The 13684-nt window shown below is 64.3% G+C and overlaps 1 protein-coding gene across 1 annotated transcript in view; it reads left to right on the top strand.

Moving 5' to 3' along the window:
* Positions 1-13684, top strand: part of NCLIV_003410 (putative HECT-domain (ubiquitin-transferase) containing protein) — a gene marked incomplete at both ends in the record, with an annotated part of 39333 nt that overhangs the window by 15888 nt on the left and 9761 nt on the right. The window contains one exon of the mRNA XM_003879842.1: positions 215-13569. Coding sequence (XP_003879891.1) covers positions 215-13569 — 13355 coding nt within the window. The remainder of the gene's footprint in view (positions 1-214; positions 13570-13684) is intronic.

Genomic DNA, 13684 nt, shown 5'->3' with positions numbered 1-13684 from the left:
CGAGCCAGCGTGGAGGGGGCCGAAGTTCTGGAACGGCGATTTGCAGTTGGAGGGGACGAGGGGAAAGATACCGGCGCACGCAGAAACTTCTTAGGCTCGGCTTCGACTTCCCTGGGGGGAGAGGAAGAGACACACATAAGCCACGCTGCAGCGCGACCAGGGAGTCGCCAGAATGGAGGCGCCTCTTTCTCCCTGTCTGACGAGGAGGCTGCAGCCCGGCAGGTGTATCCGGCGCTGCCATGCGAGGACGGAAAGAACTGCGGAGCTGGAAGCAGGAGCGAGACGCTGACTGCGAGGAAGAAAGGCGACGGGTCTCCAGGGTTCGCGTCTCCCGTCTCTTTCTCCTGCGTCGCCTTCTTTCAACCATCGTTTCCTCTCGCCTCCCGCAATCGACGCTCGACGCGCTGGCCTCTGCTCCTTGACCTGCTCGTCCCTGTGGCGTCCCGGAGCACCTCGGAACGGCAGACGCCGGCGACTGCGCCGAGCGGTGCGGCAGTGCGCTACGCGGGGTGGATGCTCTTGAAACTTCTCCATCGAGTAGGCTGCATGCTGTTGGCTAGCGAGCCTGCGGCGACGGCGAGTGCCTCGCTGTCGGGCCTCCTGGAGGCCGATGGGGGCAAGAGCGCTCTCCCCTCCACGTTGCCTGGCGAGAGCGGCAGGCCGTCAGGCGGCGAAGGACGCCCACACGAGCTGCCGCCGAAAAACGCGAGTGGCGAGAACGCAGGCGGGGCCGACAGGGGGCGTTCCTTCTGGAAGGTCCAGCCTCTCGCGGAGGCTCTGGCCGCGTCCCTCGCCGACGTCATCAGAGTCGTGGCGGACTGGCACCTTTTCCACTCGCCGCCTCTGCTGGCGAATCTCGTCGCCCCTCGCCTGCCGGGAGTGTTTGTGTGCCAGCCGTCCGACACTCTCTGGCTCGACTCGTGTCTACGGGTGCTAGCCTTGCACGTGTGTCTGAGGACCCCGCCGATGGACTCGAGTGCGTATGTCGTCCCGTTCCTGCGACACTTGCTCTGTCTGGCGTACCCGCCTCTCCTGCGGCGCCGCGACGCTGCTCGGCCCGCCTCGACCGCTGCATCGCGCGCAGGCAGGGACGGCCACGGAGGAAGGCCCGAGGCGGAGAGGCTCCACGACAGCGAGAGCGACTCCGACGCGACGGAACGGCGCGGAAGGCTGCCCGGAGAGAAAGAGGATCACGATGATGCATGCGCGCCGAGAAGCGCAGCGGAGAACAGCTCTGGAGCCGGAACAGCCGCCTCACGTGTGCGCGCGCCGGTGCCGTTGGCGGCGGCGGTAACGGGAGTCGTCGTTCACTGGACATCGGGGCTCGCCCGCCAGCAACGGATTTCGCATGCAGCGACGACGCTCAAGAGGGATGGCTTCGACCTCCACTGGAAGCACAGTGCGAGAGGAGGCCATACCTTTTCTCTGTTTGTGCAACGAAAACGGTCGGCCCCGTCCTTCACGCTGCCTGTACTCGATCTGCGAGCCGTTAAACCCCTCATGGTTCATCCAGCAGACAGCTCCAGGGTCTCCGCCTCTTGTCTTCCCGTCTGTGCTCCGTCTTTTCCGGAGGTTCCCGTGTCGTCGGCGCCGGGCGTCTTAAATGAAGAGGCAGGAACGGAGGCGGGTTTCCGGCCGGGCAGGGAAGGCCAGCCGTCGAGACAGCTCTGCCGAGTCCCAGAAGGCGCTGGCCTTTGGCTTCTCTCAGGACGCCCAGCCAGCGAGCCGGACGGTTTAGAAGAAGCGATCAGCGACGTGCGTCTCGTGGTTGAACACGAGGCCCCCGCCGCGGCGACGACTTCCGGGGCTTTGTGTCTCGCGTTGACGAAAGGTGCGAGATTGCCTGCTTCGCTTCATCCGTCAAGCTCCGCCGCGCCCCCGTTGTCTCCTGAGGTTCTGAGGAGTCAGGGCTACACGGTAGAGACAGCCTTCCAGGTGGCCCCTGGACTGGTCTGCCACGTGTGGGTTCTCCGTGGGCCTTTCGTCTACCACGTTCCGCCTTCCGTGTCTGCCTTTTCAACGAACCAGATGGCGGGCACCGAATCGACCAGGGCGGCCGGAATGTCTTCCCTCCCTTCCTTTCCCGCTCTTTCGCGAGGTGACGTACTCGAGACGCGTCCAAGCAAGAATCTCCTGTCGCTTCTCCGGAGCGAGAAGCATGATCTCACCGTGGAAGGCGACCTCCAGAAGAGTATCCGGAGGCGAGTTACGATCTCCAGTGAGGGCGAAGGAGGCGACGGACCCGGCGAGGATCTGCTGCCCTCCGCCTTGGCTGTTCTCGACAGTTCGAGGCCTCGTCCATCTCCGGTGGATCTCCTGGCCCCGAGGGAAGAGACAGACGAAGAGGGGAGAGAAGACAGTCGACGCAGCAGTATGTTTGGCGGCCGATGCAGCTGCAGCAGCAGTGACCACGGCGGCGGGCGTTCGGATTCTTCGGACTTGTTTGCGCCGCAGACATCGGCTGGGTTCCTCGGTGTCCAAGGAGACAGCAGTGGGGGCGGCGAAGCGCCTCTTTCACTCGGCCTCACTGCGGCGCCACTCGCGGCCGTGGAGGCCGGCCGGCGAGCCGAGGGCGATGACGCGCCTGAGCTCGGAGAGGCAAAGAGACGCCCCGATGCCGCGCCTTTGGCGCACAAACTGGGTGCCTCGCAAAGAAAGCAGCCGTGCTGCTCGGCCATGCGGGAGTACCGTGGTGCAGCGAAGCTTCTCCAGCGACGAGGCTGGCAGCTGTTCAAGTCGACAGTGTGGGCCCTCCTGAGTGGCCTGGGGCCACTTGCGACTGAGCAAGAGGGAGACTCCGAAGAGATGTGGGGCGACTTTTATTTCTGTCGAGACCCCGAGCGGCGTCTCGGCGGGGGCCTGGAGAAAGGCGAAGATGCACCGTGGAGTGTTTCCCATCTGAGCGGCAAAGACGTGTCTCTGGAGGAGATGATTTCGGCCGCTGACGCTCGAGCTGCAGAGGGTCGGAGCGGGAGCAAAGGCGATCTTCTCTCTTCGCCAGGGGTGGCCGTGGGGGGAAGCGTGCGCCCGCAGTCGACAAGGAGCGGCGAGAGAGAGAAAGTTCTTTCGAAGCGCGAGGAGGAGCAGCGCCAACGACGCGCAGTCGCCGCCGAGGCTCTGAAGATGATGGTTGCAGCCATGATGCGTTTGACGTCGACACTGGAGAAAGGAAAGCAGCTGCGGGAAGAGGCAGGGAGGAAACTGCAGGCGACGAAGACGGCTTCTGCCAAGCTCTGCCTTCTCCAACGCCACCAGGTTCACCTGCATCTGGGCCACTCTGTCACAGGGCGCCGTGCGTCGTCGCCTGGAAGCAGCCGCCTGTCCAGCCGGAGCTTCTCCCGAGGCAACAGCTACGTCTCCGCGCTCGGCGCCTTGCCTCCGAGTTATCTTTCCCACCGGCCCCGTTCCCTGGCACACTGGTTCAGAGATCGAGGCGAGGTCCCTCCGAGAGGGATGTCGCCGTCGAGAGCCCGCAGTGCGGTGGGCCCTCTGGCGACGGCCTTCGCATCCAGTGAAGGAGCGGCCGTCGCGGCTTCGGCGCCGCCCAGCCATCTCTCGAGTTTCTCGCGGGTGTCGTCGCAGGGCGACCGCCGATCGATAAGCTCTGGACTTGCAGGGGGAATCGAGGAGGGACTTGCGCCGGGGTCTGCGCCGGAGCCCCGGGAAGAAAGGAAAGAGAGACAGGTGCGGCGCGGAGCGGACGCCAGGGACGACGACTCAGGGGGCGGGGACGAGGAGGGCCCCGCGTATGCGCGGCTCCTCGCAGAGAAAATCGCCGTGGCCCTCGAAGAAGCTGAGACTGCGGCACGCGAGGCCGACCTCGCTGTTGCACGAGCTCGGGCGGAGGAAAAGGAGGTTGACGCGGCGGAACTCTTTTTGGAACAGATGCTGGAACTGCTGCTGGCGTGCGCCCAACAAAATCGAGCGGCCGCCGTCCTCACAGTGGGAGTCTTAACGTCCATCCGCGAAGCTCTCCTCGCGAAACTCGAGCCTCTCCTTCAGCAGGACAAGGTGCGATCGACTCTGTATCGTCTCCTCGTTGTGTGCGTCCGGGCCGTGCCTCCCAATGTGACAGCTTTTTGCGAGGAAGACTTCGGAGGCTGGAGGCCTCGTGCGACTCTGCCACAAGACGCGTCCCGTCTCGGGGCGAGTCCGGGGCGAGGCCGCGAAAACAAGGAAGAGACAGGCGCTGCCCAGCCGTCGGTTTCCTGTGAACCGGCGAAGGGTAGCGAGCAAGGCGATGGAGGGCACGGGCCCCGCGGGACAGAAGACCCCGCTGGACACATCGGCGGCGCCAGGGAAGCCGTCCCGAAACCTCCCGGTGAAAGGGATCGCGGCCAGGACCTTGAAAAGAAGCCGCTCTCGCGATGGCTTCCGGCTCTTCAACCTCTCCATCCTGCGGGGGCGTTGGCGAGCTGCGGCCCGCTTGTTGTCCTGGAAAGCCCTGCAGAAGAAGACGAGTCGGAAAAGGCCTCGATTCGAGAGTCCGACGCCTGTCCGCAGCCGTCGGTTGTTTTTACGCACTCTGCCGTTCCCGTGGCGTCTTCGGCCGTCATCACCCAGGAGTTGCCAAGTGAAAACTCGTCTCCAACTCTCCTGCCTGTGCTTCCTTCTAGTGATCCTATTCCCCCTCTTTTGGGACTGAGCGGTGCGTCTCATCCTGCTGGTGCGCCTGTGCCGACGCAGCCGTCTTCGCAAAGTTCGGACCGCCAGACGTCTTTGTCCTCTTCCTCTGCAGAAAGCACCGGCAGTTGTGGAGTTCTCCCGCTGTCGCATTCGACAGAGGGCGTCTCCACGGAGGCAACAGGGGAGGCCGGTGCGGCAGGTGGAGCCCGAAGCGAACGGGGACAGGTTGAGGACCTCCAGCACCCACCTGGGGGGGTCTCTGGATTTGAGTGGACCGAAGGCGAAAGAGGAGAGACCGGGACTGGACAGAACGCCGCAGTCGAGCCCTTCCCGCCTCGAGCTGACCCCCTGTTACTTCTTCTCCGAGACCCTCCTCGCCCCGCCAACCATCCAGGGACTCCTCAGGCCGGCTCCGGGACCGGGCCCTCGGGGTTGTCTTCCTCTCCTGGCTTTGCCTCCGTCCCAGTTCTTGCGCCGGGATCCAGCTCCAGTGCGAGTCTCCCTGCACAGAGCCCCGCGGACCCTTCGGCGGTGCTCGAGAGCTCTCTGTCGAGTCCAGTGGACCGCCTGCATCCTCTGAGTAGGCGGATCGGCAGCGACGGGTGGGACGATTTGGAGTCTTCGTCGATGCCTTTTCCTTTTCTGCGCGCTCAACCGGTTCCCGCCAGCCTTCCCGTGGCGTTTGTTTCGGCACCCGCGTCGCATGCGCCAGTTTCGGTCGCTCCTCCAGCGATCGCGCTTTCGCGGGGCCCCACAGGTTCTCCGGCAGGCTCCAGCGGCGCTTCGCCCGCTGCGCCCGCCCCCCTCCAGTTCCTTACTCCACCTCTTCCGGCGGTTCCGAATGGAGGCCTTGCTCACCCGCCTCCCCAGCCGGCGCCCGCTTCTGGGGTCGGTTATGCTGCGGGTGCACACGTTGAACCTGCGGCCGCGCCGTCGGCAGCCTCCGCTTTCGAGGGGCTGCCGCAGTCCGAGATCTTTGTTTGTTCCCGAACGGGGCCTGATTTCGAGGCGGAGGTCATCGAGAGCCGAACCCTGCACGTTCTGCGCGCCAGGGATCTCGGCGGCGTCGTTCTCTGTCGGGCGCCGTTGACCTTCCCGGCGCTTCAGGTCGACGACGAAGACAGCACGCCGCCAGACATCTTGAACTTTCGAGTCCTCACTTCCGGCCGCTTCGGTGTCACAGTTGCTCCTGCGGACTGCGTCTTGTCTAACGCGCAAGAAGTGTTTGAGAGGAACGACGTGGTCGGCTTCAGGACGGAGAGCTGCCCGCCGTACGCCCACAACGTTTTTGCGACGCACGTGCCCTACCAGGAAGGCGACTACCTGTCTGTCAAGTTCAACGTCGATCTGCAGCCGAACGGCCAGCGATGTCTCCACACCGAATTGCACGTGTCGGGCGAGAGCATTGGGTCGGTCCTCGAGGTCTTCTTCGACGTGGAGAGCCAGGCTGAGCAACACCGGCGCATGAACCTGGTGTTTGTACTCCAGGATCCTCTGACCATCGTCTACGAGGGCCCGCCTTTCACTCTCGACTTTGTTGACCCCACCGCCGGCTTCGCCGCCGTAGGAACTGCCTTACCAACTCTGCCGGCTGGTGCCGCTGGGGAGGGCGCAGGCCCGAGTGGGGCGGACGCGGCGGAGACTGGAGGGCCTGGACCCGAGGAGGAGGAGACGGAAGAAGAGCCGGGGATGAAGGAGTGGAGATGCCACAAACCTCTCTTCATGGACTCGCTGAGACTCTACCAGGCGATTCTCCTCTCAGAAAGCCACGCGATGCGCCGTCTCCGAGGCGAAATCCTCACCACTTTCCTAGACGCCTTCAGCGCCGCAACCCGCGCGGTGGAGACCCTGCAGACCGCGCTTGAGGCTGAGAAGAAATGCCATCGAAAACCAGGAGCTGGGCGTCTGCGGACGCGCAGGGGAGGCTTCCAAGAGGCCGCGACGGCCAGCCCGATCGTGGCGCCGCAGATGCGGATGGGGACGGACGGCGAGCTCGCCGAAATCTTGCCGCACACGCGAGACGCTGACGGGGAAACAGGCCCCGCCCCCGGCCGGAGAGACAGGAGCAGTCGCCCAGGGGACATGACGTGGGTCAGCGAGCGCCCGGCAGCGTCTTCTGCGCGACGGCCGCCAGACGGGGAAGAGGAGGAAGCCGGCGCCTCTGCGGCACGTCGCGAGCACCTCGCCGTCCGCCACCAAAGTGCGGCAGACACGAGCCCCGCCGGGGCCCCCGGCTCGGAAGGCCAACCCTCGAGTTTCCACATGCGGGCCGCGAGCTTCTCGAGGACTCAGGGAAGTAGCGTATCGCCGCTGCTGGCGGAGTTTGGGCCCTCCGGCACCCCCGACACCGTGTCGCGATTAAGGCGGTTCTCGACCTGCTCCGCGCTCTCGATTGGGCGAGGCAGTGTCGGCTTCCCGCCATTTCCGCCGTCGTTCGACGCAAGGGACGCGGGCCCCGGCGAAACGCCGTTGCCGGCGGAAGCCGTCGCGGACTGCTGCCGCGCGCTCTCTGCATTGGCTGTTCTCGGCTGTGCAGTCGAGGAGACAGATCAGGGCGACCTCGCGGCACTCCTTGGGGAATCTACAGAAGACGGCGAGCCTTCGGGCGCGAACCGAGCCGGGAACAGTCGCCCTTCGGCAGGGAGTGGTGGACGAAGTTGCGAGGGCGGGCCGAAACGCGACAGCGGGCTGTCTCCGGCCGCAAAGAGGAGGCAGAGGGAAGCGTGGCTGCCTTGGCTTGTGGGTCTGTCAAACCTTCGAGGGGCTGTGGTCTTTGGGCTCCGACCCTCGGAGTGTCTCCTCCTGCTGGCGCAGCTCGTTCGCCTGCTCACGGCGCCGCCCATCGAGACGGCGCTCAGGGAACTCGCCTTGAATGGGCAGCTGACGGCGCGGTCGAAGGAGGAGCAAACAGCGCTTTCTCTGACCTTAGCTCTGGGGAGCAAAGCTGTCCTTGTCGAGTGCCTCCTCGTGCGAGCACTGCTCGCCATGTTTCCTGAGGGGCGACGCCTTGGTGTGGGACACAGCCAGCTGCGCGAATTGCTGCAGAGCAGAGACAGCGCAGCCTCGACGGGCGGATGGATGAAAGAGGTCGGCCGCGATTGCCTGACGGACATGCAGAGCTGGGAGGAGGTTTTCGAGGGGCTTCTCGACGTCGTCCAGAACTTCTGTCTGGTCTCCGCGGGGCTCTACTCCCCTATCTTAGAGCGTCCAACTGAAGGCGAGGTGGTTGCCCTCATGCGAAGCAGCCGTCGAACTGCGGGGCTCGCCTCGTGGGGAGGACGCGGCGGCGAAAGCGAAGAGGGCGGGCTCGAGAGGGGCGAGAAAGAGCCGTTCACGCCTCCGTGCGGCCCGTTCTTTCCGCCCTCTCCGCTCACTTCTTTCGCCTCTTCGTCGTCTGGGTTCGCTGAATTTTTTGCGGGCAACTCCCACTTCTTCTCCTTCTCTTCCGAAGATTTCTCAAGTTCCTCTAGCACGGATATCTGCGCGTCCTCGCCCGTCGCTCTGCCTTCGCTGGGAGGTCCCTCGCCTTCGTTGTCTTTCCCGATCTCGACAGAGACAGAAGGCGGCAGCGACGCGCTGCGCCAGCTTCGGATCGCCCAGGAGACTGCCGCCCCTCCAGCCGAAGGGACGGCCGGGGCTGCGCCCAAGTTGCTCCGTCTCGGCGAGATTGCACGACTCGCGGGTGTCCCCGAAGAAGTCCTCCGCATGGACAGCCTCGGCAGCCCCATGACGATTGCCCAGCCCGTTATCGCCATCGAGGAAGTCTCCGTTGTGTGGCGGTGGCTGTTCCGCGTGAACGAGGCGTGGCACGCGTTGGTGGAAAGTGCTGAACTCGAGAGAAGCGCCGAGCCGCGCGAAGAAAAGCGCGGACGGCGAGGCCACGAGCAGACAGGAACGAGGGAAGACGACTCGGGGCCTTGGTCCGCAGAGAAAAGCCCGAGTAAGAGACCACAGACTCACAGGTCCCCCCAGAGGGCGGACGAGCTTATGAACGCCGAGGGCTGGTCAACGCAGATCGATGGAGTTGAGGTGAAGACGAGAGAAGCCGGAGAGAGAGAGGACGAAACAGAAGAGGGGAAGGCCCACAAGGAGACAGGAGGGAGGGAGAGGCTGCATCCCTCTGTTTCAGAGCGAGCTTTTTCGTTCTCGAGGCGAGGAAGAAGGAAACACGAAGAACTCCTCGTCTCTTCGTCCCCGTTCCCTGCACATCCACTCTTCTTCCTCATGCCTGAGCAACAGGAGGGCCAAATGTTTACAGAGGAGGCCCCGGATGTGCGTGTCTTCAACTTGGAGGGATCCGCGCCGTTCTGGTCCCGCCGCACGGCTGCCCGTCTCGACGAGTCACCGGCGCGATGGGCGATTCGAAAGGACTTCCTCTATCTCCTCTGCAGTCTCGCCGGGTTCCTGCCGGACCTGTTCAGCAACCGGCTGTTGCGAGGCATCAAACCCCGCGCTCACACCTCGCAAGTGCCGTCCTACTGTCCCCGCACGGTAGACGACGTGGGGACTTCAGCTGCGCTCCCGGAGGCTCTGAACATTCTCCGCCTGTTCCGCATCTGCATATATTTCCTGTCTCGCGAGAAAGAGGACAACGCTCCCGACTACTGGCACAAGTATCGGTACCAATTGACGCTTCCGGACGCCTCGGCGAAGACAGACGAGAACCAGAAGTCGTTCTTCAAGGAGATTGACGAGTACAGCGTGCTGGCGGATCCCCTCTTCGGCTGGCAGCGGGTCTTCTACCGAGCGATCGTGTCCTGGAAGGAACGGAGAGCCGTGATGCGGCTCCACCGTCTTCTTCAGACTGAGCAGCTGTTTCACCTGATTGGATCGGTGGGCCAGGTGCTCGGCAACAAGGGACGAACAAAGAAGTCACCAAAGTATTGCGCACTAGCGCCCTCGGTCTTTGTCGCTCACTGGTTGCTGGACACCTTTGTGCGCCACCCGCTGTGCCCGGGACCGCTCCGACGGGGCCTCGTCTCGCCTTTGGCTTGGAGTGGGCTCTTTGCTCTCCTGTGCAACGGATCGAATCTGCCGATGAAGCTGGGCCTCGACGCGGCGCGCCTGACCTTCTGGATGGTTGCGCGGCACACGGGGAAAGACGGCGCTCGTTTCCGCGACGAAGGCGAAAGACGCGTTGGAAGGAGAGGCCGCCGAGGCAGAGAGGACCCGGAGGGCCTCGAGAGAGGGACAAAGACACGCGGAAGCCGACGCTCGGGAAGGAAGGAGGACGAGAAGCGAGAGTTTGTCAACAGTTTGGACCGGCGAGGGAGCGAGATCCGGTGCGAAGAGAGCGAGGAAACGGGACGCGAAATCGGCCGGGAGACATGGAGGTCTGTCGGAGATTCGCACGTGCACAGGAGAACAGGACGAGGGGGACGACGCGAATGGAACTGGGAAGAAGTGTCGTATCGCCAACGGCTACTGCAGGAACTCCTTCAGCGATACCAAGATTGCCTAACGTACTGTGGGGCGTCACTTGTCGAACACCTAGAGAAACCGAACAGCTGGAAAGCCGCAAGCGTGGACTGCTTTACCGGGGCGGATATGAGCCGCCAGCATGTCAGGTATCGGACGAACGCAGGTTTCCTGGCCCACTATTTGGCCTGTGCATGCGTGGTGATACGTGGCGTGCCCTCGCTCGGCGCGAATCTCTCGTGGCTGCCTCTGAAGCACGCGGCCCCTTTCATCGACCTCGTGGACTACCTGGCCGTCAGCGGACGGGTCGGTGCGGCCGCCTGCTTGCCGACTCAAGGTGCGCAGGAAGGTCAAGGCGCCAGGGCCGAGGACGCACACGAGGAGCCTGCATCCGGGGCCAGCAGGGTGGAGGAAGTCGACGTGGAAGAGCCGGTTGAGAAGCGGGAGGGGCGATTGACTGTGGACGCGGAGGAAAGAGCACCGTCCGCCGGAGAAGGCGCAGAAGAGCGTAGAGAAGAATGGGTTCGCGCGAAGGACGCCGAGGTGGACGGAGACAGAGACTCGGGTTGGCACCAGGCCGACGCCCGTCTGGACACGATTCGAGGGCCTCACAGGAAACGCCGGAAGAGCGGAAGAAATGTAGAACTTTCCATCTTCCCAGCGTCGGTTTTGCAAGCGACTCACGCTCTTCCTCAAGCCTGCGCGCTGCGAGAGCACGTACTTGTCCTTCCTGGTGTGGGGCGAATAGCGGGGGCTCGCAGGACGACGCTGACTCTGTCCATGGAGGTCGATGGAGACGACAACGAATCAGGCAGCGAAGGTGAATCGTATTTCGCTCGATCTCGGCGCACGGCCACCTCTGGTGTGGCGCCTGCGGCGTGGGAAGACGACATCGAGCCGTTTGGTTCCCGGAAAACCCCGAAGCTCCTGGTCGCAGCCGACCCCCTTTTCCGTTACATCCTCGCAGAACTGGACGCAGGAACAACGCATTCTGCCTCTTCTTCGCACGCGCGGGTGTGGGATGTCACGGTGAGCAGGGGACTGACTGACGAAACGAGCTTGGATGGTGCTCGCGTCGCCTCTCTGGAGCCAGGCATGGAGTCGGGATCTTTCCTCCAGGGCTGGGCCAAGACACAGCGCAGCGGAGGCCTGACGGAAGTGTCCGAGTCCGACGTCGATGGAAGCAGTGCAGCAAGCGAAGGAGACACCGAAAGGATAGAGCGGGCCGCGTTTGGCTTCGCGTTCAGACCCTCGCGCTTGGGCTCGCAGCCTCGATCTGGAAAGACCTCGTCCACACCGTCTCATCTGATTCTTCGAAATCTCCACGCACCTGCGCGGGGCATTTCGTATGCCGTCTCGTCCCTCCCGCTGATTTGCGGAACGTCTCGCGGCCACTGCGAACTTTCCTTCTCTCTCGACTGTCCCGAGTCGCCCTCGTCGTTCCGGCTTCTTCCGGAAAACGCTCGAGAGCCGTGTGGCGATGGCGCTGGCCGGGCGGACGCCCTTGGAGCTTCTGGAGGCTGCGCCTTCTCGGACTGGCTGACGCTGGAAGACCCGACAGTCTTTGCAGCGACAGCTTGGCCTCTCAGCCGCGTCTTCGTCGGCGTCGTGGCGGTGCGATCGCGGTCAGACCTCGAAAGTCTGCAGCGCGGCGACTGGGACGGCACCTCGCATGCGGCCCTCCTGCAGCTGGCGTCCAAGACAGTCTGCTCGGGATTCGCGTCTGCGCACGCCACTTCTCTCGCGAAGGCGACAAGGGAAGCGCGAACGCGGGAGCGCGACGGTCTTCAGAGCCCACGAAGAGCCCACCGAGACGGCAACCGGTTCCACCTCCCGAATCGCCAGTGGACGCTCCAGGGCACCATGGCTCCTACAGCAGGAAGTCTCCTCCGCGAGTTGCTCCCGCGCCAGCGCGGCACAGGAAGACACGAAACAGGGAACGCAATGGTTTCTTCCCGACCCCAGAGAAAGCGTGGAAACGAACGCGGTCGGGCTCCGTGCGGCAGGGTTCGTGTTTCTCTGCTGACCGCGGGGAGACACGTCACGTGGGTGGTTGACGGGGCCGTGGCGGCTTGTCAGACTCTGCCCCCGTGGTGCTCGCGACTTCTTCCTGTTCTCGTCGTCGCAGCGTCGAGTAAGCGAAATGGAGCGGAGGGTCTGCCCACCTCCGCAGCTGCGGCCTTCTGGTCGCAGGTCGGACTGGCGGTCGCCTTCGAGGCCCCAGAGACGGCGACAGCGGTCTGCCCCGCCAGCACGTCCGTGGCTTCCGCACCGCGCTCGCTTTCTTCCCTCCTCTCTCGCGGCTTCTCTGCCAACGTCCTTTCGCTTCCCCTCAATGAATTGTTCTACCGCTTCGAGCCGGCCCCGGTCTCTCGCCTGGCGCGATGGGCCTGCAGCTCCGCTTCGGAGACCAGTTCCTCCCAGGCGGACAACCGTGGAGTGTGGGGTGCGGCCGGAGACAAGGGAGGGAGACAGCGGCATGCGGATAGCTTGCTGGGAGAAGCCACGCATTGCCTCATGCTCGTGGACGGCACGATGCCCTCTGCAGACTCGCCTCTTGCGGCAGCTCTCCAAGGCGTGAAGGTGCACACATGTGGAGACGTAGTCTACCTCTCCACGAGGGCGTCGCCTCTCGCTCTTCTCCGATCTCGAGCCGCGCAGGGAGCGGGCGGCGTTTCCAGCGTGGCCTCGGGAACGTTCCTGACGCAGGCGAACCGACTGTCGAAAGCGAGTCACGGCAGTTGCCCCTCCACCTCTGCGTGCGCACTGCCGTCTCGCGACCCCAAGGCAGCGAGCGCCTGCCGAGGCGCGGCCTTGGCGGACGCGACAGGCGCTGCTGACGGAGGCCCGGCCTTGCTTTCATCTGAGCGGACGCGCCTGTTTGGGGAGCACCATGCGGAAACTGTCTCCGTGCCGGCTTTTCCCGACGTGTCAACCGCTTCAGGTAGCCCGTCCGCGGCCGGGGCCTCTCCTGCGAAGAAAGACAAAACGACGCTGGCGTCTCGGACAACGACGGGTCAGGAAGAGCCTTCCTCCGTGGAAGCGAACCTGCCTCTGTGGGCCTTGGTCTCCCCAGATCTGCGCGTCCGCAGCGGAGTCTCTGTGTCTCCGCCAAAGGGCGGCCCGGTCTCTTTCGGGTCCTACGGAGTGTGGCGGTGGGTCGAGGCTGGACAGGCGCAGCTTCTTCTTCCTGCGCAGTCGGCAGGCATTACGAGTTCGGCGTGGCCGCATTCAGGGACATCGGGCACGCTGGACGAGCGCGAAGGTGTCCTGGCCTCACGAGCTCTCTGCCTCTTTGGAGAAGGGACCGGAGACGCGGAGGTAGAGACCGAGAGACTGCCGACCAGCTCCCTCGGGGGCCCACAGCCGATGGGAGCTGTTCTCGGTCCGCAGGCGTCACTGCGAGAAAGCGTAGGCCGACCGGAGAGCCCCGAGAGTGACGGCGTCGTCCCGCCGACGGACCGCTTGCCATCGGCGCTCTTCCACTTTTCCGCCTCTCGCCGTGGAGCGGCAGGCACCTCCAGAGTCAGTTCCGGATCCCCTGTGGCGACGAGTGGAGCGGTGTCCTTGAGAGTGCTTCGTAGTTTGGGGGCTCGGGAAGAAGAGAAAGGAAGAGAAGACTCCTCGCCCGCTTCAGTGA

This window comes from Neospora caninum, chromosome Ib, assembly GCF_000208865.1.
Source record: "Neospora caninum Liverpool complete genome, chromosome Ib".
NCBI classification, from domain to species: domain Eukaryota; phylum Apicomplexa; class Conoidasida; order Eucoccidiorida; family Sarcocystidae; genus Neospora; species Neospora caninum.
This window is presented reverse-complemented; position numbering and strand designations above follow the sequence as displayed.